At 38.4% G+C, this 25,961-nt stretch overlaps 1 protein-coding gene across 7 annotated transcripts in view; it reads left to right on the top strand.

Annotated features, from left to right (window-relative positions):
• RYR2 (ryanodine receptor 2) overlaps window positions 1-25,961 on the top strand; it is a 739,709-nt gene that overhangs the window by 640,117 nt on the left and 73,631 nt on the right. For 3 of the 7 annotated variants that reach the window (XM_059397363.1, XM_059397361.1, XM_059397362.1), the window contains exons 74-81: window positions 492-543; window positions 6,997-7,050; window positions 8,288-8,311; window positions 18,123-18,179; window positions 19,340-19,439; window positions 21,104-21,183; window positions 24,011-24,087; window positions 24,882-24,955. In XM_059397363.1, coding sequence (XP_059253346.1) covers window positions 492-543; window positions 6,997-7,050; window positions 8,288-8,311; window positions 18,123-18,179; window positions 19,340-19,439; window positions 21,104-21,183; window positions 24,011-24,087; window positions 24,882-24,955 — 518 coding nt within the window. The remainder of the gene's footprint in view (window positions 1-491; window positions 544-6,996; window positions 7,051-8,287; window positions 8,312-18,122; window positions 18,180-19,339; window positions 19,440-21,103; window positions 21,184-24,010; window positions 24,088-24,881; window positions 24,956-25,961) is intronic. The other 4 variants (XM_059397367.1, XM_059397364.1, XM_059397365.1 and 1 more) reach the window with 2 other exon arrangements.

Below are 25,961 nucleotides of genomic sequence, written 5' to 3'. Positions count from 1 at the left end.
CATGAATTAATGGTTTCTGTACTTCTCAAGAAGAAGATATTAAACACATTTCTTAGTGGTTAGGGATCCCTGTGACTGTTGTATTTCTGAACAGTATAATAGCATAATAATTGGGGGAGTCTTTTCATCAAATGTCAAATAACACTTCTGCTGTCAGAAGCCCCTACCTCTTTGAACTTGGTTGTTTCAGCTTGTGTAGTTTCAAGAAAATTAAAGCTGTTAGCATTTGTGTGTAAATCAATAGACCATTTATTCTGTGAGACTTGAAGGCCTCTTCGGGAAGGTAAGATGGGTCAGCTGTTTAGGTCGGAGATCTTTGCCGTCTGAGTCTGCCATATTTTTGAATGATGACTTTGACTAGGTTTTGCATTTATTTCATTTTAAAAAGGCGTACTGGTTGAAAAATACAGGTTGTTTTATACAGTGATGGCAGTTTTGTATCTGACTAGCCTCCTACTTAAAAATTCCTGTTTTCTTCTTGTTTCTCATAGCAAACTGGAGGAAGATTTTTTATATATGGCGTATGCAGATATTATGGCAAAGGTAAGTAAAAATATCTTGATTTTAGTGTTTAATTTTCATAAAGAAAAATCATTTTCATCAGACAAGGGATAAAGAATCTATTCTTTGGAAATTTTTTTATGTCCAAATAAAATAATGTTAAGTCCTAGAAACCTAAGGGGTATTAATCTTAATTTTCCACTTGTTGCATGAGTCTCTGTTCTGACTTCCTTGACAGGTAATCATTGTTTGCTCTCTTGACATTTATTTATGGGTAGCTCATTAAATTTCCAAACATTCATTCATTCATTCATTTAACAAATACTCATGGGGCATCAAGGTGTTGGAGGTAAGATAGTGAAGAAGAATGAAATGCACACACTCTTCCTGGAGTATATAGTCTCACGGAGAAGGCAAAATTTTAGCAGGTGATTGCAGCAAGCTCTACTAAGATTAATGGTAGAGGCGCTATGAGGGGTATAGGGAAGAGGTTGCACAGGAGAGTAGTGAGGGTTGCTTAGGCTAAGGTTTAAGGAAGTCCTTGACTGCCTAATGACGGGTGGACCGTGCAACAATAGGACCAGCTTGTGTGTACTGAGTCTTTATTTCATTTATATCCCACGGTAGAGGGTGAATGAGGGGTGCATTTAAAAGAGGAGTTGGGGTGTCTCTGAGGCCTCTGATGTAGGCGACTGGGAGCACAGTGGTACCAGATACTGAGATGGGGAGCACTCAGTATGTAGGCCTGGAATGAAGGGGAGAGATGGCAAATTGCGTTTTGGACATGTGAGTTAAAAATGCCTGTGAGACAGCCAAGCGGAGAGATCAGATATGTGATAACACATTCAAGTCTGACATTCAGCCTCTCAGGGATGCCTTACAAATACAGATTTGGGATTTATCTGCATTCGAAGGGAATCAAAGCCATAGGAGTAGATGGTCTTGCCCCAGGCGGAGAAGGTATCACGAGAGGGAAAGGCCCAGGACCACTTCTCTAAGAACATGGGTATATAAGAGATGGTAAGAAGAAAAGGAACCCATAAAAAAAGGGTTAGGGAGGGACGCCTGGGTGGCTCAGTTGGTTAAGCAGCTGCCTTCAGCTCAGGTCATGATCCCAGGGTCCTGGGATCGAGTCCCACATCGGGCTCCTTGCTCGGCAGAGAGCCTGCTTCTCCCTCTGCCTCTGCCTGTCTCTCTGTCTGCCTGTGCTCGCTCGCTCTCTCTCCCTCTGTCTCTGACAAATAAATAAAATCTTTAAAAAAAAAAAAAAAAAAAAAAAAAAAAAAGGGTTAGGGAGAGAATCGTTAAGTGTGAGCATATATAGGAGCTGTGGGTCTTAGTGGGTACTCAGCAGAACCATATGCTGCTAGGGGTGTGGGTGATCAAGGCGAGGACCGAGACTTTAGTCTTTAGACTTTAGACTTTAGACTTAGTGCATGTGTGTCATATGACCACGGTAAGGTCCGTTTCAGGACATTATGGAGAGAGGCCGTCAGAGGTGCCAGTGCCATACTGTAGGGAAGCAAGTAGAGATTCACATGTGAGGGGATGTGGCCTAGACATTTCTTTACTAGAAGATTGAGAGAGGGGAGAGACAATATGAAGTGACCAATATCTAGATGGAATTGTGACATTGAGGGAGATGATCTTTTTTTGTTTGTTTGCTGTTTGTTTACTTTTATATGTGAGAGAGATTTGAACATGCTTCTCTCCTAGTGGGAAGGAACCAAGAGAGAGGGAAAGGGGGTCATTTGTGGTGGGAGGTCTTGAGTGAATGGGAGCAGGGGGAGAGGGCAGGTTACAGAGCATCAGGAAAAGCTGTGGCTTTCCAGCTTTCTTTTACACCATAAACCCCAGTAAGAAACATATTTACTCAGTGTATTTATGGACATGTAAAATTGGTTTGTTGAAAGAACATTTTCATGAAATTATACCCTTCCTATGAGCAGTAGAGCCTGAATTTTCTATTCTATTTAAATTAAAAAAATTATTTTAGATCCTGACTCATTAAATAGATTCTGCATCCAATAAAAGAGCCGAAACCCATAGTTTGAAAAATGTTGAGTTAGAATGCCTGGGTGGCTCAGTTGTTAAGTGTCTGCCTTCGGCTCAGGTTATGATCCCAGGGTCCTGGGTTTGAGCCCTGCTTTGGGCTCCCTGCTCGGTGGGAAGCCTGCTGCTCCCTCTCCCACTCCCCCTGCTTGTGTTCCCTCCCTCACTGTCTCTCTCTGTCAAATAAGTAAATAAAATCTTTATAAAAAACAAAACAAAACACTGAGTTAAAGGATAAAAGAGGGAAGGATAGGGGCGCCTGGGTGGCTCAGTGGGTTAAGCCTCTGTCTTCAGCTCAGGTCATGGTCTCAGGGTCCTGGGATCGAACCCCATATTGGGCTTTCTGCTCAGCGGGGACCCTGCGTCCCCACCCCCCTGCTTGCCTCTGCCTACTTCTTTTTTTTCCTTCTTCTTTCAAAGATTTTATTTGTTTGACAGACCGAGATCACAACGAGGCAGAGAGAGGCAGGCAGAGATAGAGGAGGAAATAGGTTCCCTGCTGAGCAGAGAGCCTGACGTGGGGCTCCATCCCAGGACCCTGAGATCATGACCTGAGCCGAAGGCGGAGGCTTTAAACCACTGAGCCACACAGGCGCCCCTCTGCCTACTTCTGATCTCTGTCTGTCAAATAAATAAATAAAATCTTAAAAAAAAAAAGACAGAAGGATATTTCCTCCTTGGTCTTGGACTTTTAACTAGGATAAATAAGGGCATGAAGAAGTAAGGAGCTCACAAATGAGTCTCTAAAGGAGTCATACACTGTTGTCCTCTGCATTTGAAGAACCACCGAGCAGGTGGGCTACATAGGTGGAAACCTCGTGGTTTGAGGGTAAGATCAGGCTCCAAGCTCAGTGTGGGATTCTCTTTCTCCTTCTACCTGTGCCCCTCCCCGTGCTCCACAGTCTTTCTCAAAAAATAAACAAACAGGGACCCCTGGGTGCCTCGGTCGTTAGGCATCTGCCTTCGGCTCAGGTCATGATTCCAGGGTTCTGGGATTGAGCCCTGCATTGGGCTCTCTGCTCAGCGGGAAGCCTGCTTCTCCCTCTCCCACTCCCCCTGCTTGTATTCCCTCACTTGCTGTGTCTCTCTCTGTCAAATAAATAAATAAAAATTAAAAAATAAATAAAAATAAAAATAAAAATCACTCTCTTTGGTGGTAAAATTTGAAGCAAAAAGCTGATGAGTAGCTGTGCACTTATTATTATTATTATTATTACTATTATTATTGTATCTGCTCTAAACCCTGTACTTACTATACCTCATTCTTCTTGCTTTGGCTGTGTCTTGAAAAAAATCATCTTAAATCTTTGTATTTTTCAAGCCATACTTTGTTTTATTTTATATATATACATATATGTATACATACATGTATATGTATACATATATATGTATACATATACACACATATAAAATATATATACACATATATAAAAAATATATATACGTATATATTTTAAGATTTTATTTATTTATTTGACAGAGATCAGAAGCAGGCAAATATTTTATTTATTTATTTGACAGACAGAGATCAGAAGCAGGCAAAGAGGCAGGCAGGCAGAGAGGCGGATGCAGGCTCCCTGATGAGCAGAGAGCCTGGAGTGGGCCTCGATCCCAGGACCCTGGGATCATGACCGAGCCAAAGGCAGAGGCTTCAACCTACTGAGCCACTGAGGCGCCCCTAAACTTCACATTTTTAAAAAAAAATTTATTTATTTATCTGATAGATCACCAGGGGGAGTGGTAGGCAGAGAGAGAGGGAGAAGCAAAGTCCTCCCAGAGTAGGGAGCCTGACATGGGATTCAATCCCTGGACCCTGGGATCTTGACCTGAGCCCAAGGCAGATGCTTAACTGATGGAGCCACCCAGGTGCCCCTAAACTTCACATTCTTAAGAGACAGATTAGTGTTCTAATTTGTTTAAATAGTAAACATGCTTGTTTACTATAAATATAAATATAATGCCTGTGCTCTACTTCTATTTCCTAAAGCAAAGGATGGACAGATAAACCAAAATTCCTCTGTGTTTAACATGAGATGCACAATATTTACAGAGGACTACAGGTTTGCCTATCAGATGTGTTTTGCTCAAGTTTTCATGGTTCTTTTTCTTAGATTTCTGGTTAACTGATGGCATGAGAGCCAAGGTGACCTTAGCTCATAGCAGAACATTCCCCGCAGTCCTGATTAAATAATTAACAACATTGTTTCTGTAGGGAAATGTGCTATGGGACTCCTTTTCCAAACAGCAGAAATGTTTATTTTCCTTTGCAAACTATGTTGTCAGTCTTCTTACTGCAGAGTGGAAAGGGTGATAGTGTTTATTGAGGGAACAAAAGAATATGACAGACCTTTAGAATCTATCATGGTGCGGGTAGAAGGATCATATTTTCTGCCCTGCCTCCCATCTCCACTTCAGCTCCATACTCAAAATACTGGGAATCATTGAACTGAAACTATTCTGATTTATCAATTCTGTTTAATTACTTGCCACATTCACTTTAATGATATGCTGAGGGCTTGCAGACCAGAAGAAATCCTTAGAAGGGTTGGAACAATCTCACCTTAAAAGCTATAGGTTTTGGGGCACCTGGGTGGCTTAGTGGGTTAAAGCCTCTGCCTTCGGCTTGGGTCATGATCTCAGGGTCCTGGGATCGAGCCCCACATCAGGTTCTCTCCCTGGTGAGGAGCCTGCTTCCTCCTCTCTCTCTCTGCCTGCCTCTCTGCTTACTTGTGGTCTCTGTCTGTCAAATAAATAAACAAACAAATAAATAAATAAATAGCTTAAAAAAAAAAAGCTATAGGTTTTTTTCCTGCTGTGGCTTTTGGTTAATGCCAAATTCCTTTGGTCAACATGATTCTTTTTATTCCCAACCAGAATAATTATAATAGCAGTTGAGATTTATCTAATGCTTATTATTTTTCAGACACTTAAACAATTATGCCACCATCTTACATATATTAATTCACATAATCCTCCCAGGAGCCCTGGTCCTCTTTGTCTTATTTCTACCTTAAATATAAGAAAAGGGATACCCAGAGAGGTAAAGAAACTTGCCCTAACCTGAACAGCATCAGGATTTGAAGCAGGCCTCCTGTGTCTTCAGGCTATGATCTTTTTTTTTTTTTTTTAAAGATTTTATTTATTTATTTGTCAGAGAGAGAGCGAGAGCGAGCACAGGCAGACAGAATGGCAGGCAGAGTCAGAGGGAGAAGCAGGCTCCCTGCGGAGCAAGGAGCCCGATGTGGGACTCCATCCCAGGATGCTGGGAGCATGACCTGAGCCGAAGGCAGCTGCTTAACCAACTGAGCCACCCAGGCGTCGTCCCCAGGCTATGATCTTAATCACCACATCACTCTTCCTTAAATTTAGGAAGCAAAACCTTTAGCTGTGGCAATTAGATAAGAATAGATGCATGAGTTAACGTAACTCCTTTATCATTTCTGGGAAAATAACTCAATGAATTAGTCAGTTATTTTTCTGTAAAATAATAGTATTAGTAGCAGCCAGAATTTCATTTTCCTCCTTTGTACCAATTACAATGAAAAAGGAAGGTAAAGGATTATAAGAGTCACTTTATTTTTCTTTCTTAAAGATTTTATTTATTCATATGACACACAGAGATCACAAGTAGGCAGAGAGGCAGGCAGAGAGAGAGGAGGAAGCAGGCTCCCCGTTGAGCAGAGAGCCCGATGCGGAGCTCAATCCTGGGACCCTGGGATCATGACCTGAGCCGAAGGCAGAGGCTTTAACCCACTGAGCCACGCAGGTGCCCCACAAGAGTCACTTTAAACAACGGACTTGCTTTCTGTTAATTTTAATTCATAGTTATTGCATGCATCTGTATTTGTGCGTTGTGGTTGCAACAGAAAATAAGAGAAAACAAGAATCCTTCTCTCTCTTTCTTTTTTTTAAGATTTTTATTTCTTTATTTATATGACAGACAGAGATCACAAGTAGGCAGAGAGGCAGGCAGAGAGAGAGGAGGAAGCAGGCTCGCCACTGAGCAGAGAGCCTGATGCGGGGCTCAATCCCAGGACCCTGGGATCATGACCTGAGCAGAAGGCAGAGGCTTTAACCCACTGAGACACCCAGGTGCCCCAACAATCCTTGTCTTTAAGGCTTGTAGTTTGGTTTGAACAAGGCAATACATGCGTGAATAAGAGGTTCATGTACTGTGGTAGAGATCTCACCAATATCTCTGTGCTGTGCCTAAAATTGGCAGTTTAATTATTTTGATTTTGTAAAAGCGCAGTATAATTTTTTTGGGGGTCCTGAATTCATTGATCATGCCATCTGCATTTACTGTATCTAATACATCTGTTTAAAGGATGTCAATGACAACTTAGTACAGATGATTTGGTTTTCATGCTGCATTGTTTTGTACTTTCTGCCTCAATGTATTTGAATCCTGCTAACCTTTTCTTAATGTTTTCCATGTTTCAGAGTTGTCATGATGAGGAAGATGATGATGGGGAAGAAGAAGTGAAGAGTTTTGAAGTAAGATGGATCTTTCTAGATTTGTCTTCTTTTCTACTTTGGAACATTGTTTCATAGCTTATAACTGACATTTATGTTTCTTGCTTCATGGCTTATCGCAGCTTATTGTGTCAAGGAACTGCATGTCAGAAGCTGGATGGACAAATCTGAGTCCTCACATTTGCTAAAGTTAAGACCAAGGAACGTAGACTAATGAAATAATCAAATAAAACCCATATGTGCAGAATGAGTGTCCCTGAGAACTCTCAGAGATGAGAGTGCTTCAGACTGTTCTCATCTCAGTGAATGTCGTGATCTGAAATTTCTAGTGGACATATAAGGAAAATACTTACTGAACAGCAACATGACATTGAGGTTTTAATTAAACCCTTGGTTGGCTGTTTTTCTTCAGAATTGAAAAAGTCTTAGAGATCTGGCCTCTTTTGAATTCAACCCAAATACGTCACTCATTCCCTGTACATATGTACAGACGGCGATACACTATGCCAATTTGCTTGCATGAGGTAGGAGTGCATATATTTCTAGGACTGTGTTCTATTGTACGATTGTTACAGATGTTCTCAGCTCCTAAATATCCAGAAAATTAGAAAGACTGCTCTATGCTAATTAGCCAGAAGGAAAGGAACTATTATTTGACCCCATTTGTTTAGATTTTACTTTTGCTTTCTATGAAGAAAAGAGTTGTTGCTAACTGCCACCTTTCTCCATTTCTTTTTTTTTCTTTTTTTTTCTTTTTTAAGAATTTTCAAAAAGAAGTGGAAAGAAATAGATACTTTTTTTTTCTATTATGTATATCTGGATTTTGAGCTAGAGGTCTGGAAATCTATTAGTAACTAGCAGTCAGTCCTTAATGACAGTGGTCCCACTGAAAGGTACAGGTTGAGGGGGGACAGAGAGTAGGGCCCCTTCCAGGACCAATTTGATGTGGCATCTCTGCAGCATTGAAATCAATGCGTAGAAAGTGTAAAAGCTAGTCTGAGAACAACCCATGCTTATTGCTGAGGAAAAAAAAGCCGTAAGATTAATTTCCTATGTGACACACTATAATCTTTTCTAATGTATGTGTGTCCTGTTCTCAAGTCCGTCTTTATTGATAAGAAACTGAGGTAAATTAGAATGAGCTCTGAGCAGCAAGTAATACTGTGTTTTCTGAAGTGCACACCATTTATGGTCTACCAGTTGTCTTCCGAGCAATTGTTTATTGCTATTTTGCTTCTTGTCCTCATCCTTCCTTAAGGCCACAGGATCCCAACGCAGCAAGGTAAAACTATATATATGTCTGTATTTGTCCGGGTCTGAGTTTTGGTTTCTTGTGACATTTACCTTTGTTAGACCCAACATCTTGGATTCTTTTGTAATAAAAGGTCTTGCAATCTTTCTACGAGTTTGTAGCTCCCATGCAATTGGTCTCTTCAGTACCCCTTCCTTGACACAGGTTTATTCTTCTTGGAGTTTAAATAACTCATAATTTGAAATTTCATCCTACATGTGAACTCTGGGCCGCATGCTGTGCTCAGGTAAAAAGGGGCCAGCCCTTTAGCTGACTAACTCTTAGCTTGGGACCTTTCAGGACCGCATTCTGGCCTCATCCCCTCTTGATGCTTATAAAATACAAGTCTTGTTACTCGAAAAAAGACCTATAAATGGCATCACTAGTGAGATTGGGAAGAAGTCTGTTTTCCCTTTGTGTTAGTAATATCTCCATTTAGTAATTAGAGATGATATTCCACAATGTTGTTGTTGATGTCAGCATTTCATTACAGAAGAACTTGATGATTATTTCTATCTCTTAATATATTTTGAATAGTGAAGTGCTTGGAATATTTGCTAAAAGAAAAAAACATTTTTTTGAGCATCAAAAATTTTTTTTTCTTTGATAGGAACCCTGTTAAGCTTACATTTTATTTTCAAGAGACTAATTCATAGGAAAATTGACCAGAACATCCCAGGGGAGAAAAATATCCATCATGGCTTTAGTTTAAAAAAAAAAAAAAAAAAGTGCTGTTAAACTGAATTTAGAATGTCATGAAGAATCTATTTAGAAGAAACAAATGATAATATTTTAACTTAGTCTTATATTTTGGAGGAATATATTATTCTTACAAATTTAAAAATTTGAATTCATACAGCTATCAGCTTATAGCTCTAGTAGATGGGTATAATAGTTAATGGCATATAATAGACATGACAATAATATTTTCTGGGCTTAAATCATAGGTAATAATGAATGTGATACTAAGTTGATATTTATGCCTTTATCACTAATTATCTCAAATAGAATTTGGATTATGGAAGGTTAAAAATATGAAGGGACCTCCTGACAGTAGCCAAAGATTTGATGTCCTGGCACCAAAATTTGTGCCCCAAGCATGTATTGATATCTGTGGGGTAAGGGTAGATAAGGAAGGTCAGAATCAGAAGGCATTGCTGGTTAAGAAAGCCATCTTCCTCAGAGAGAGGAATGTAGTTTCAGGGGAATCTAAAAAGCAAATCCAGTTTGGTAAATAGGGTCAAATTTGGTGACATTAGAGAAGTTCCCAATTCAGAAAGAAGTCTAGGAATGGCTAATGGAATCAGCTTTTAGCATCTAGGATTCATGTCAGAGTGAAGTCAAGAAATCAGGTGAGGATATGGAGCCTGACCTGAGAAAACAGGCTGCATGTCCCAGGTTCAGAATGGTGGGCAAGACATTCACACAGTAGTGTGAAGCCTGGCAATTAATCTCAAGAAGGAGACTAGAAACCAGCAAGTATAACCATCCCCCATGAAACAGGATTTTGAAGTTTCTTATGATTGCTACTTGCAGGCATAACACCGTAGACGAGAGAGGGGAATTTGTACTTCTTAACCAGATATTTTACTGAATTGCCATGTGATTTGGGACTATGACTTACTATGTATGCCTAATTTGTGTAGCATGCTACTTTCCACAAACTATTTGATCTGTGAGTAAGCAATGGAAATTGAAACCAAGTTGAGAAACTGAGATGTGCAGGTGCTCGCCTATGAAGATACTCTTGTCTGAGGTTGACTCTGTGATACCAACAAAGCCGCCGAAAATTTGACCAGACAACTGGATTATTACTTTCTCTATAAATTGAGTAACATACCAGACATTTTAGTTGAAGTGTCTGGTTGTTTAGTATCATTTAGAGATAGTCTCATAGTGGAATTTTTCATCTAAGGTAAAATAGATCTGAGAGGCTATCTGACAGTTTCAAGAATTCTTAAATTATGTTAAAGAAATTTCGGGATAACATAAAGCATGTGATAATTGAATTTTATTCCCATAACTGACTGATTATTAATAGTTGCTGTACTTTCTGCTTAAATTCTTTATCTGTAAGTATTTAGTGACAATTAAAGGGGCATTTTTAAAAAGGGGCATTTTTTAAAAAGGGGCATTATAAGATCCTTGAGGGAAGAAATAAAGCTTAAGGAACATGAAACACAGGATGTGGGGACTAAAATGCTGAGTATTTGCTAGCTCTTTTCTATCTATGTTTTACTGATGGGATTCTGCTAAAACTTGCAAAGAGATTTAATGTGATAATTTAATTCCCTGCTTCATCAATAATATATGTAAATGTTCTCTACAACTATTTATTTAAAAACCTTATTGCTTATTTAGTTACGTATATATAACTTTTTTAGATTTGGGACTACATCAATACTAAAACTACAAAAAGGACTGTTAAATCTTATAAAGAGGCTAGGAGTAACTGAAAGGGAAGAAATATCTTAGCAGTGACTCAAAATGTTCATTGTACTACAGTTGAGTGCATTGTTCAGCTTTGAATTTTTATAAGCCAAAGCAAAGAATAAGAACAACAAATTGGTAATGTTGCAAGTCAAAAAACTTCACTTTTCTGAGCAGCGTGGGTTTTTCTCACTTAAATTCACAAAGAGATTTGGTACCAGAACAAACCACATTTTTAAACTATGATTTTTGCAAAATACGCACAAACATTCCCAAGTGAGTGTGTGGCATTAAATGCTAATTCTATGGAAGCATTTCTGTGGACTATGATGGTACTATAATATAGATTTATTTCTTAATAAAAACCTAAATTAATAACAGTGGAGCTTAAATAAACCAGAGGAATGGGGTACTGACTTGCCTTCTAGACCATCTTTCTCAAATATTAGGCAAGTTGCATCATCCTTTGGCAAATGCCCAATTTCTAATTCACAGAGGAGTTCTCTGCTGCGTCCCTGAGGTCTTGTTATTCTGTACTGTTGATTAAAGAGAATAACTTGTGTCTTAAATACTAAATATGCCTATGGCAGTGTTGACATTCTGTAATAAAAGACTTAGGAAACCAATTTATATTCTGTCCCAGATGGGCCTCAGGCATAAGTGAAATGACATCATACCTGCTAAAGTATTCAGACCAATACCAGCTCGTATTCCAAAATATGCATCACCAAATATGGAAGAATCGATTTGGGCCCCAGTGCGTTAAGGTCTGAGGTTATATAGCTCTAGCCAATGACAAAACCACCTTTGTCTGGCCCTTCCAGTGGTCCAGTTTTGAACAGAACTCCATTCCTCCGCAATGCTGCGGCAACGAATTTGCTGTAAGATGTACTGTCTCCACCAGCTGTGTAATTTGATCTTTGAATGCGTTTATTTAGTTCTGTTTATGGGAGCAAAGCAATTTAAAGGAGAAGGGCTCCCTGAATCTTACCAAAGACAACCAGTTTATATAAAAATAAATAAAAGATACAGCTTTGAATATAGAACATTGAAGCAATGATTCCTTTTATCAGGTACACTTAATAGTTACTTAGTTTCTCTTACAGAAACACTGTGGTATCCAAAATTGGGTGGAAAGTGCTGAGTTGTTATGCTACTGTTGAATGGTAGAGGGGGAGGGAGAAGGAATTTTGATGACCACTGTTCTCATACCTCTTGCCGAAAGCTGCTAACTGCATTCTTATATACTGAAATTATCAGCCTCAAGTAATACCCTCATGTCTTAGCCCAGGTTCCTTAGAAAATAGAGCAAAGAGATTCTGTGCTAACACTTTATTGGGGTTTAGGTGCTGATACAATCCCGGAAGAGTAAGAGTGACGGGGAAAAAGAGAGCAGGTTAGGAGGGAGAGCAAATACAAGGTGGTGCGTTCTTGAGCTGACCCTGCCTGTTCAACATCCTGTCAGACGGCCCTAGAAAAACCACATGTATGCATCCGGGAACAGCGCCTCCTAGGGAAGAAGGATGAGCACTGGTTCTGTCCCACCTCCTTTCTTTCTCTGGTCAGAGGGACTTAGTTCCTGTTGTTAAGCAGATTTTCCGTGCACCTCCTGGGGAAACCAAAGGCAGCTTGGGTCCAGCCTACCCAGAGTTCAGGTACTGCAGTCTCTGCATGTGGGGCCTCCTAAGTGGGTGGTAGAGATGATAGGAGCCAACTTTTATAACCCTACTCTGAGAAAGGCAAGTTGCCAAGTGTTGGAGAGAAAGGGCATGTCGGGTGTGATGGAGTCCTGGTCTTGGCATGAGGAAAATTCCCAGAAAGCACAGTCCCCTAGATCATGTATGGTAATTCCTGCATATTGGCTGCATGCACATAAATAGCAAACTGTATAGAACGTACACTTGAACATCTAGTTATGCATTTCTCAGGCACATGAGAGTAGAACATTGTATACTATTATTTAAAAAATAATCTCGGGCGCCTGGGTGACTCAGTGGGTTAAGCCTCTGCCTTCAGCTCAGGTCGTGATCTCAGGGTCCTTGGATCAAGCCCCACATCAGGCTCTCTGCTCAGTGGGGATCCTGCTTCCCCCACCCCTTTTTGCCTGCCTCTCTGCCTACTTGTGATCTCTGTCAAATAAATAAATAAAATCTTTAAAAAAATAAAATAATCTCAGTTGACAATAATTCGTCCCATAATGCTTGACTGCATTATATGTATATCAGATGGGATACAGCAGAATCATTCAGAGCATAGATGTTTGAACGAACCACCTATGTTTGAATCCCAGCTCCACCACCTACCTGTGCGACCTCAAGCCTCAATTTTCCTATTTATAAATGGAGCTAATAATTATAGTATATATTTCATATGGTGAAGATTAGATTAGTTAATATGTATAATACACTCAGAGCATTGGCTGTCTATAACAAGCTCTCTAGGTATTTACTATTATTATTACTTTTAATCAATTTTACCTTCCTACTAAAATCAAGCCAACAAATCCCTTAGGAAAACTTTCACGAGAGAGTGAACACAGAACTACACAGGGCAAGAGACCTGGGCTTTCATTCGGGTGCTGACTAGGTGGCCTTGAGTGGGTCACATTTAAATTATTCTGTGCCTTGGTTTTTTTCTTCTTTGAACTAAAAGCTTTGACCTGGATGTTCTTAGGGGTCATGCTCGCCTTTACAAGTGTCTAATTCGCTGTTCACGAGTAAGTTCTTTTTATTTTTCAGGGCAATTTCTTAATGCTCCTAAATGCATAAATATTAATAGTAGCATGGACATTTTGGGTATTTTTTTCTTCCAATCTTTTGTGGAAGAGTGAAAAGGGAAATAAACATCATTTTATTTACACTAGTAGAGTCACAATAAAAATGCTTTGTAGACATTAGCCTAGCTTCTGTACATACATATGTATCTCTACCTTTTCATAGTTTGGTGTTTAAAGTATTACACAACTATACATGATACAGTAAGATATAGAAGGAAAAATGTTGAGGGATGAGGGGGGTTTGGGGACACCAACTGGAGCCTTCCAAGAATGAAACCAGTGCCTTAGACTCTTGCTAATTAGTGGGGATTTGTCAGCACTACCGATCCCAAGCTTTCTAGGAGTGAGCATCAAGTCACACAAATTTCAGTTTGCTCTGTCAGTGAAATAAACACAGTCTTCTTGTTTGGAAGATACAGAAATTCCTGAGGATCTCTGTGAGGAGAACAACGTGTCCTATAGCCTGTTGTAGTTCAGTAGAGGTAATAATTGAGAATTTCTTGATAAAGTCCAGATATCCAGGTGACATCTGAGGATGGCTGAGCAGAGGATAAGTACCAGGAATCTAGAAGAATGAAAACACTATGTTCCCATAAGACAGTCTCCAGAAAACTCCCTCTCTGAGCCGAGCCGGAAATTGGCGGGAATTGGAGACTGTATGGAGTACTTAAAGAGCTCACGCAGCTGTTTCTTGAGGGTCGCTCTGCGGTAGGACCAGTAATCGTGTGTGAAAACGTAAAATTTTAAACACTGAAACTCAAAATCCACATAATGACTTGTCATGATCCGCTCTATGGTAAAATTTATTCTAACTTCTTTTTTTTCCATAAATTATTCCAACATTTTGGCACCTTCCTGATCCAACTATACCTTCATACCTTCATATTAGTAGAGGTCATCAAACTTATTGTTCTTATTCTTCTGTCGGGCTATGCTAGTAGCATTTTCTTTCTGTATTCAAGGCAGTGTTCAGTGTTTTTAAGCCTTAAACAAACAAATAGGTAAATGAAAGCTGTTCTAAATCACCTTTGTGCTCAGAATAAACCCCATTCCTTCCGATGATAACTTGGTGTAACTTTGCTAATTTGATACCTTCTGATTTGATAGTTGCTCATTTTCCCTCTCCTACTTTATAGCTTGTTTGCGAAGCTTTTCGTGATAGAGTATAAATTTAGTCAACAGAACCCTGAAATAGAAAATCATTTGAACGCAGCTAGGTTTTATTGTTTCAGCATAGTGCTAATTAGTCTAAATATGGTGAATCCAAGGGAAACAGTATGTTAACAAGCGTGGAAGTATAAATGATGAATAAGTAAGCCAAAGTCACACTACACAGTACATCCAAACTTCAGAGCCTCCAGCACATTAACTGAACTGCACTTTTCTGCATTGGAATTTTTGTCCTCTCCGATTGTCTATTAGTTAAACTTCAGGACTGAACCAAAGTTTGCTTTGGGTAAAAATGTATTTCCTTTCTTCCCTCCCTCCCTTCTTCTCTCTCTCCCTTTCTTTCTTTCTTGTTTTTTTGTGGGTTGTTGTTGTTGTTGTTGTTGTTGTTGTTGTTGTTAAAGAACAAGAACTAGAAACTATGCCTATCCTATTGAAAAATAGAAGTCTGGGAGATTATACTATTCAGTATTCAGCAACAAAGACAATGGGTAATCAAGATACAGAGAGTAAACTAATTGAGCTTTAAAAGTGAACAATTTGAGAACTATTGTTCACATGTGTATAATTCTTGACTCTGACCATGTACCAAAAACAAACTAGATGTTTCTCACTTTAGTAGCTTTGTAGCTAAAGTAGCTCTTCAAATGAAAAGATAACATTTGTAATTTCAGATTCATTGTACGTACTACATGATATCACATTATTTAGTTCTGTTATTCATTCATCAAGTTTTCTTGGACACCAGTTTTGTGCAAGGAACTTTACTGGATATATACTTGTGGTTAAAACAAGCAAACAAAACCTCTGAAGACACTGTCCTCATGGTGACTTACTTGTAGAAAACTCTGTATACATTCATTTAATCTTCAAAAAAATTTATGAATTTGAGGGACCATCTATTTTTAAACAAAGTTATAATCTTAAAAGTTTTCCTAGCACTCCTGGTCCGTTCTTTATGACTGTGACCAATCTACAGTATCAGAAACTAGAATACCAAACAAAATTAATTGAAATGGACAATATGTCTCTTATCTATATTTTTGTTTTCCCTTAGTCTGACCAAATTATTAGTACCATTTCACTGCCATTCGCTTTTGTCCTCCTAGCTATCCAATCAAATCTCCTACATTTCCATTTTCTTTCTTACAATGTCGAGACTCAACATTACCTTGTAGGTAATGACTACATTTAAGATGCCAAATCAGAAGGATATTTAAGATCGACTTACTAAGAAATTATGGAAAGTATTTTAAAACGAGTCCGGTTGCTGGAGATTTCTGTTCACTTACAGGTAGCTTCCACACGCAGCAGAAGAGAAAAACATTATGAAAACCTTTTCAGCAGTTGCTGAAGGCTTGGAAACTCAAGGGAAAGCAGCAAGCCCACTGGGCTCATGCAGTGTTGGGCACAGAGTGAGCTGTGAGGCACCAGCTGCCCCAAACGCCCACGTCACTGAGGAGGGTCCAACAGAAACAGGGTACAAGTTTTGCTGTCAAAAAAGCTGCTCTTGTTTAAAATATCATTCATCTCCATTGTAGGGATAAACTATTTTCTCCACCAAGGATGGGCAATTGTATATATATATATTTTTTAATTTCAGTATTTTTCCTCATACAAAACAAATTGTTGAAGAACTGATTTTTTTTTTTCTTCAGGTCTTCTACTGCCTTGCCGCCCCTCCCCCATCCAATGCTAAACATGAGGCACCCTGGGGAAAAAAATGAAAGAATATTAGCAATTTGATTACTAACTTCACTCATACTAAAAGCAGTCATGATGTGTATACCCCCTATTCAATGTCTGGAATTTGATCCTAGGTCTGATTTATTACCACCACTGACCTCGAAAAGACTTGTAACAGTGTTATAAGGAAAACAGCTGATCTTCCCTGGTTGTTCTTGGTGATCAGAACTTTTTGCCTAAGAGAAAATTGAAATTGTGGAGCTCCTTCCCCCACCCCAACCTTTTTTGTAACCTTAGAGTCATTGAAAGACTGAACTTCAAGTAGAGGTATAATGTTTATTTAAGACCCTTTGGCACTTTAGGTAGAATCTGGGATGGGGCAGAAACCCTGCTTTAAAATGCTTTAAAAAGGTCCTTCCAAAGTGCTATTTCCCCAGGTAAAATACTTTAAAAATATCTCTCTTCAGTTTTCTTAGAAAAGCTAATCTGCAGTAAATTGGAAATTAAAGAATTTTCTTTCTTTCCACATAATTTATCGTTTTATTGTCTGTAAACTTTCTGGTTTAGCTTTCAAGGTTTTATTTTATTACAATGTGATAAAATCTCCAATAGCGAGATTGAATTGCATGCCCAGAAGCACTTCTCCAAGGACAAAATACCAGAAAGAAATAATATTAAATATCTTCTGAGGAGAAAGCTTCCAACTCAGTATGACAAAGAAGAAATTCAACCAAGAGGTCGACCTGATCCCTCTTTATGAAGTATGGGTTTCCTGCTTCTAGATCAGTTATCTTTTTTAGCTCAATATTTTTTTTCAGACAAATCCCATCATCTTCCCTGAAGTATTTATTATTATTGAAATTCAGATGCTGTGTGAGAAAAATGAGGGTGATCTTTGCCCAGGGAGTTTATTTTTTAAAGGAGGCAATTTGACACCCTGTCTTTCAATCTTCCTGACATTCACCCATCAGGCATGATTTCAGTTACCAAAAAGGATAGTGGGGTCTAGAATGTTCTGTGCAAGTTGTTCTAGCAGATCTCTGAGCTGGCCCACCTACTTTTGAAGCACAAATGGCAAAGGGCTTGTGGTCTGTTTGTTTTTTGCCTCACGAGTATATGGCATGCTGCTATCTGTCTTCTTCTCTGGGTTTCCCGAGGACTATCTTCATATGTTCTATTGGGTCAAAAGAAGAATCAATCTTTCCAACTCCCTTGCCTTTTCAGTTGATGAAAATGAGAGGGTGGTTCCTTAGCCAATAGTTTTTGTTTTTTTTTTTTTTTTAATCTCTGTCTTCCTGAAAACGTTTTCCACGAGAGGAATTTGGTTACGAAGTGGAAGTGCCGAGTTCGTTTGTAGCTCTGGCCACGGGAGGAAAGTGAAAGATTGTTGGGTCTAAAAGGAGGGATCAAATGTTGCTGACCAGTTCGAAAGCACACCTGAAGAGCAGGCGAAAGGGTCTTCTTTCAGTTTTTCTGAAACTGTGTTGTAATGACAGTATGGTTTTGTGTGTCCGTGTGGTTTTGTTTTCGTTTTGTTCTTGACGCTGCAGGAAGAGGTTTAAACATGAAGGCAAACCTTTTAGATGTTAGCATGGCTACAACAAAGCAAAGCTGCCTTTTTTTTTTCTTTTCTCTGCTTCCATTTAGACCTATCACATAATTTAAGAAAAAAAAATAAAACTTTAACCACAGGAACTCTAACTATAGTGTGAAAAAAAACCCTGATCAATTTTGTTTTCGCAGCACGATATTATCAAAGATTTAAGAAACAAATTTGCCAGCCTCGGCGAGAACTCTCTGGTAACAGCATAAATGTCTGTGTTGGTTGCTTTTGATTTGAAGGTTTCTTTTTTCATTTGTTTGAGCCCATTTCTTCCCCCTCCCCCTTTTAGTTTACTTTCTTTTTCATATTCTGTAACTAGCAAGCCTTCATTTTTTAAACCTCTTCCATCTTCCTGTGTCTATTTTCCGTACTTTGGATGGAAAGTTTATGGCAGCAAAGCTGTCCCTCTGGCTCCTTCTGCTGCCGCTCTTCCTGCTCTTAGGTCATATATGTTTTGGCCGTTGTGTTTATGGACATGATACTAATTGACTGTTTCATGTCCCATTGACTAAGCTTCTCTACCACGCCATTTGATGGACTCGCTGTCCTAGGGCTCTATGCAACTTTCATTTTGCAACTTGTACTGCTTAGTTCCGTCTCAATTCTCCAGTGAACTGGATAGCTCAAGTGAATGATCCTACCAGTCTTGAATTTGCTGTGCCTTTATATTTTATTTTTATTTTCTTCTTTATGTTTTCAGTGGTAGTTTAAGTGGAAAAGAACAAACCCCAGCCATTTGCACGGGCAGCCCCATGCAGTATCGTTTGTTACCACCCGAGAATACAAAATATAAAGGCACATTGCTTCTTTTATTCTTGGGGGGTGACTGGGCAGATCTGTGTCATGAGTCCACTACTTCGTTGAAGCCTACCTTTTGATTCATATCAGCTTTCAATTTTGCTTAAACTCCAACACGTCTCTGTGAATGTTTTCCTGTCATTTAGTGATACCTTGCAACTCGAGCCATTTGCTGAGCAGTATCAAGTTATGGCCATGGCATGGGAGATGATTGAAACGTAACAAACTCATGCACAAACGTATAATTCAGAAAGTGCAAGTTTCAATGACGAAATACAGTACTTCGAAACTGTGATACAGGCTTTGGACTTATCAAACAATTACAATTGAGAAAATCCATCCTGATAAGCCAGTACCAAAAGCATATCAAGAAAAATATAAAGGGCAAAAACCAAGAGTTGAATATTGTTAACATCTGTTGAATAACATTGTTGGTGTTGAAATGGTCCATAATGTTGTCATAGAGCCCATACATGAAGAGATGACTAAAAATATGGTTTATAGAAAGCTGCCGTGCTTAATGACAGCCACAACATAAACGGTTGGGATTTGTGTTCAGGAAAAAGAAATGGAAAAGCAAAAGCTACTCTACCAACAAGCCAGGCTCCACGACCGCGGGGCAGCTGAGATGGTGCTACAGACCATCAGTGCCAGCAAAGGTGAGGCTTGATGCTCTCCTCAGACTTCTTTCTTCCCTGGGAACGCCCTGATTTAAATTCTGCTGATTTAGTTAGTCCCTGAATTTCTTGTTCATCACGAGGTCAGGTGACTTCGGAAATGCAGGCTCTCGTTAGCCCAGTCCAACATTTTTTTTCCCCCCTTCAGAGTCAAAGATTTATTTCTGTTCTTTTAGGTTTGGAAATTATAGCTTGACCCAAGCCTGACAAACCATGTAAATCAGGGATGGATGAATGTTTTCTGTGAGAGGCCAGATAGTAAATGTGTTTGGCTTTGCTGGCCATGGGTCTCTGTCACAACCCTTCAACGTTGCCATGGTAGCAGGGGAGCCGCTACAGACAGTATGTAAACAAACTGTGTGGCTGAGTTCCAATAAAACTTTATTTACAAAAATGTATGACAGGCTGGACTTGACCCTGTAGTCCGTAATTTTCAGACCCTTGATGTAAAAGTTTAGACTTTTTAAGTGATCCCTTTTAAACAACTAAAATACTATTGTATTTTTCAGTGCCAGCCAAGATCATTTTTCTTACATTAGCAGTATCTTCTTTGTGAAATATTTTTCCTATAATTTGCAGTGGGGCAGAGAAATGACAGTTACACATTCTCTTATTAAGAACCCCTCTCCCAGATTTCTAAGATATTTTTATCTCTATTATTGTTTCTATTTCTATTTTTTCTATATTCTGAGGTAAGTAGAGATGAATAATGTAAAAATAAAATATATTCAATGATATATAATGTAACTTGTTAGATTTAAAATTTTTGTCATTATTGGGATACCTTTCTAGCTCAGTCAGAAGAGCATGCAACTCTTGATCTCAGGATCATGAGTTCGAGCCCCATGTTGGGTGTAGAAATTACTAAAATAAATACATAAATAAATAGACTTAAAATTTTGTCATTATTATTTGAATGACTTAAAATTGTGACCAGTCATCCTAATAAAGCAATACTATAAACATTGTAAGATAAAGGTGCTGAAAGAAAAATGATAAAAGTTATTTAAATGTAATATTGAGTGGAGAGGGAGAGAGATTTTCTTGAAATCTTTGTAGCTCTTATTCAAGTATTATTTTAATATACATGATTCGTTTTGAATCTTTATAGCTTTAGATGTCAGTATTTCAGAATCAGTGTTTGAGGGGGTATAGCTCAGGGGCAGAGCATTTGACTGCAGAATCAATTGTTGCTTTTTTTTTTTTTTTAGAAGATTTTATTAGATAGTATGCTCACAAGCGAGAGGGAGGGGCAGAGGGAAAAGGAGAGAAAGAATCTGAAGCAGACCCTTGTACCAGGCATCGAGTCCCATCTCACAACCCTGAGATCATGATCTGAGCTGAAATCAAAAGTTGGATTTTTAACCAACTGAGCCACCCAGGCACCCCTCTTCTTCTTCTTCTTTTTTTTTTTCCTTAATGTTCTCATATAGTTTCAATTCCTAGATACATTACACAGAATTTAGTAAGAATATTGGCAAAATATGCATTATTACTCTTGAAATGTTTTTTGGTAAATCAGTCTGTCTTCCATCATTATGCAGATTTGCAGGGGAGTGATCATTCTAAAAGTGTGCCTTTTGAAACAGAGGTAGTTAATGTACAGGTGAAATGATAAAAGGAATGCTATTTTTTATATTTTTCAGGGGATACAGGACCAATGGTAGCTGCGACTTTGAAACTTGGAATTGCTATCTTAAATGGGGGCAACTCCACAGTGCAGCAGGTAATGTCTTTAAGCCGTCCCCGTAATGTAGTCTTTGCACAGATGGACCATATTGCCATCACTTTGTTTTAGTCCCTGTTTCAGCCCTCCTGGAAGAACTATCAGTTGGAAAATTTTTCATTTTCTGTGTAAAAAAAAAAAAAAAAAAAAGCCTTTATGTGGTGGCCATCTCGCCCCAGGACTCAAACATCTAGGTCGCATGCTGCCATATGGGGCACAAACACTCTTGAGGAATCTGAAGTCCTATCAGATGTGTCATCCTGTGAAATTTGCATTTCATGTGACTAAGTGTAAAATGGTTTGCTTTATTTTTATTTTTTTTTTTAAAGATTTTATTTATTTATTTGACAAAGAGAGCTCACAAGTAGACAGAGAGGCAGGCAGAGAGAGAGAGGGAAGCAGGCTCCCCCTGAGCAGAGAGCTCGATGCGGGACTCGATCCCAGGACCCTGGGACCATGACCTGAGCCCAAGGCGGCGGCTTAACCCACTGAGCCACCCAGGCGCCCTGGTTTGCTTTAATAGTGGAGAAAAGTGAATGTTCTTAGCTCAGGAGCCTAGTTTGGCAACATCTCTCTCATATTTTTCTGTATTGCCTTCTGTATGAGAAAGAAGAGTTTATGAACATGCAGTTAATAACTGTTGCGTCTTGGTAAGTTTTGGCGAGGCTGGGAAAGGGCTACCCTGAGGGAAGGAAAGGAAGTCTAATGAAAACCTTGGGATATTTGACTTCAGGTTGCTGTGAGCCCCAGAAACACGACAGTGGACAAAGCCCTGAGTATGTTCCTAGAAGATCTTTGATTCTAAGAAATACAGAATTTTTGAAGCTTGCCTTTGGGTTGGTGAAGATTTGGACTAGGTTAAGTTAGCAACCGAGAATAGCTGAAAAACTCCTCTTTACATTTTTCTTAAATTGCGTGCCTCTTTTTCTGTAAATAAAATTGTGACATTTGTAGACTGGAGGGGTACATACGTCTAATCTAAGCCAGGGTGCCTGACTTTTGCTTTTTAATGCCTCTGATGGTTTAGTGAAGCATCTGGACTCCTCTTGGTGTCATGTTTTTAAATTGCAAAGGGAAATTGCACAGGTTTACAAAAGAAACCACACCTAGTCAAATGTTGTTATTCATATATTATGAACAGGTTTTTTGAAAAAGTAATTTGTGTTCCTTTATGAACTTGTTAAATGAAAGATCTAGTGCTTGGTCTAATTATTGAGAAGAAATGATTAGCCTAAGTATTTTTAAGTCACTTCAACAATGACTGTGATGTGATATGAAGATCTCTGAAATTTCTACTGGTGACAATATCAGAGTCTGTGTTTGTTGCTTCTATTAGTAGTCAAAAGGAATGCTAAGTTTCCATTAGAACTAAGCGAAGATAATGATGTCTTTTTTTCCCACCCAATTTACAGATGTCTTTTTTTGCTTTCCATAGCAAATGACTACATGACTCAAATTAAAGGAAAACTGAAGAAAGCCCACCTACTCTCTATAATATTTAGCACAAAATAATTTCCCTTTATGTTTTACTTCAAAAGTCCTGAATTAGGTAGCAGATAGATTCAGAAATCCTTGGAGCTAAATGGAGCCATGAGAGATCATGTAATACAGGAACTTGTCTATACAGGCTTTTCTTTTTTCTGTAAACCTTCAGATACATATCCTACTAACTCCCTTTAACTCTGAGCCATATTCCTTATTTTAAACTTCCCGTGATTAGTAAGTGATTCATGTTTTATTAGACCAGGAACTTACCACACTCCCCTCAAAATGGCCAGGTGTTTGTGTATATTGTGGTATGTACATATTTGTGTGTATGTGTGTATACATGTGAGATGTGTATATATGTGTATGTGTATATATGTGTTTATATGTTGCATGTGTATATGTACATTACGTGTGTATGTGTGTGTGTACTATTTGTGTGTGCATACATATACAACTTCTACATATTTAGTACCTTATATTACCTTTCACTCAAATTTCTAGAAACCAAATTACTACCAAAATGCTGACCATTTTAGCTCAGCCCTACTTTAGACAGCACTGATAACAGGAATTATTCACCTCCATTCAAGATTTGGAGAAAAGCAGTATCTTTCTTTTCTTCAAACCTTTGGTGTGCCTTCTGTCATTTTATCATCTTGTATGTGCTTCTCGTTTGAAACTTCCGACACATTGTCATCCACATTCAAGGCAGCTGTTTCACTGTAATATGTAATAACAAGCTAAGAAGGTAGAGCTATGCTCTGCTTTTGCATTTTTTACTTTTGTGTTTAATCAAAATTTTAACCACAGAATCTGGACATCATTCTGACAACAGAGAAGAAAAATGTAATTGTCAAAACGATTACTACCATTCCTTAGGTTTAGAGACCATGATGATGGAAACTACATTTCTGTCTATGACATTAGCATATGGTTGCCAACATTACCCGGGTTTAAGGACCTCACTTTTGTGTGGAAATCTAGGACTAGCATCTGGGTGGGCCTTCTTCCTAGTAAGCTTGAACTAAAAATCTGAATCTTCACATACTTAAAGAGTGACTAGAAGAGAGTTACGAGTGTTATTTTTCCCTGGACAATCATGGTGCTCATGATGTTTATGCTCCTTATTCCAAGCCAACCCTTTTATTGACATTGAAATCTACAGCCATTGTGCCTTGACACACTCGTCTCTATTTCTTGTTAAAGTTGTGGTCATATTTGTATGCACTGAGTGTTTTACATCTTTATTCCAGCATAGAGAGCATGTTTTTGTTGTTTCTTATTTAACATAGAATAAGATTTGTGTTCAGTGGCCCTGTGGTTTCTATATTTACTGTAGAAAATGCTTGACTACCTCAAGGAGAAAAAGGATGTGGGCTTCTTTCAGAGTCTGGCTGGCCTGATGCAGTCCTGTAGGTAAGCACACACCTCCCTTGTTTTGGTTCTACTCGGTGGGTTGTATCTTTCAAAGTTTTTGTTTTACTTTGCTGACACTAATGATACAGAGAATATTTTTTGATGATTAAGTATACACTAAAGTGGGACAATAGAGGATGTCATATTTTCTTATTGTTAGCTGTTAGTAATGTCTTAATTATTAACTTACTCAGTGTTAATGATGTCTTATAATAGTCTATCCTGTGATTAAATAGGGACCTTAGGGAATTAATGTGTATTCTGCATACTTGAAAATGAGCAGGCTATGAATGTTAAAAGAGGAAAAGGAAGATTCTGATAAGTTTTATTTGGGAGCTTGTAGACCATTTCTCATTTTCCCTAAATAAATGATCCCTAACCGACTAATTTATGATAATCATTTTCTATTTTTTACAGTATTTAAAATCATTCAGACAGCATTTGACAAAGGAATCTGACAGATACTTAATGTAATAAGCTATTCTAGCTGGAAAAACATGATTATTATAATTATATTTCAGTGTGCCTGTTAACTTTGTAATGTACACCCGAAGTTCAAACCCCATTAATGCCTTATGTTTGCCTTTCACACGGATCATTTCAGTGCAGACCCTGGGGAGAAACTGGGCTGCCACTAGGAAAGTATGATTGGTAGACATTTAATTGGGGCATGTCTTCACTGTATGTTAATATTTGGTTTGCGTTTCATGATAGGTGATTTGTAGACACTTGCTCTCCTGAAGATACAAGGTTTTCTATTAGTCCTCTCAGTGTCTTTCTCCCTGTTATTGTAGTGTCCTCGACCTAAATGCATTTGAGAGACAAAACAAAGCTGAAGGACTTGGAATGGTGACCGAAGAAGGATCAGGTATTGATCACTTAAATTAAAAGGATCACCTGCCCCCCCTTTCCTGAAATGAGTCAATTACCAATTACCTTTTGAGTACAGAGAGATACAAGGTTATTTTTAAATGGCCCAAATGCTTCTGTGATTCATTTAAAAGTTCATAATTACACACTCACTCAGGTCACCCAAAACTCAACCTTCCCTGTTAGCCATTAACTCCTTTTTGTTCCAGACCTACTGTACGTCACCTTTCCCCTAGTTGGGTAGTAGATCAAGATCCCTTATTAGAGAATTATCTGTAAAATTATAAAGCAGATGGGTGAACCACATTAGAGAATGTTTGACTTCTTGTGGCTAATGTGGCAAATTGAAACTCTCAGATTCATTCTTCTGTCTTCTTAAAATAGGGGTAGTTTGAGAGACCCTTCCATTAACCATTATTCTGACGGTCTCCTCCCTTTTAGCACAGATATCTCATACATCCATATGTCTTTGCAAGTCCAAATTTGATGAAAAAAATTAAGAGTCGTTTTTAATGTTTAAATAATCGATCACTTAATTTACATGTGCACCAGTAGAATGGCTCACATAATCTTAGAGTTTTTCTCTAACAGATGTGTGTTTAAACTAGAAAATTTAACACATTTAAAGCAGAAATAACTATTGCTGCACTTGCGTTTCAGTATTTATTAAGAAAAATAATCTTCAGTATTTTTTTTTGTCTTGATTTGCTTTTATTCTTTTGTGTTTGACTTTTTTCAGTTGATTTAGTTTCAGTGAGGCCCTGTGTGTTTATCTGTTTTCATTTGCTTGGTCTTGTTTGGAGTGGTCATCTTATCAATGTATTAGTTTTGGAACATTGGATCTTCAATAAAACTAATCTTGTTTCAAAAAATAAATTTTCTCCCACCCACCTTTTGCAGTCTGCTTACCTTCCTGAAATATTTTCAAATTAACTAATCTCTCTAATTATTTCTGTATATTTTTATTCTTATAATAGGTAAAAGAATTAGCTGCATGTTTCTTA

The sequence above is a fragment of the Mustela nigripes genome, chromosome 4, assembly GCF_022355385.1.
Source record: "Mustela nigripes isolate SB6536 chromosome 4, MUSNIG.SB6536, whole genome shotgun sequence".
NCBI lineage: Eukaryota > Metazoa > Chordata > Mammalia > Carnivora > Mustelidae > Mustela > Mustela nigripes.
Note: the sequence above shows the minus strand (reverse complement) of the source record. Positions and strands in the feature narration are given on the sequence as shown.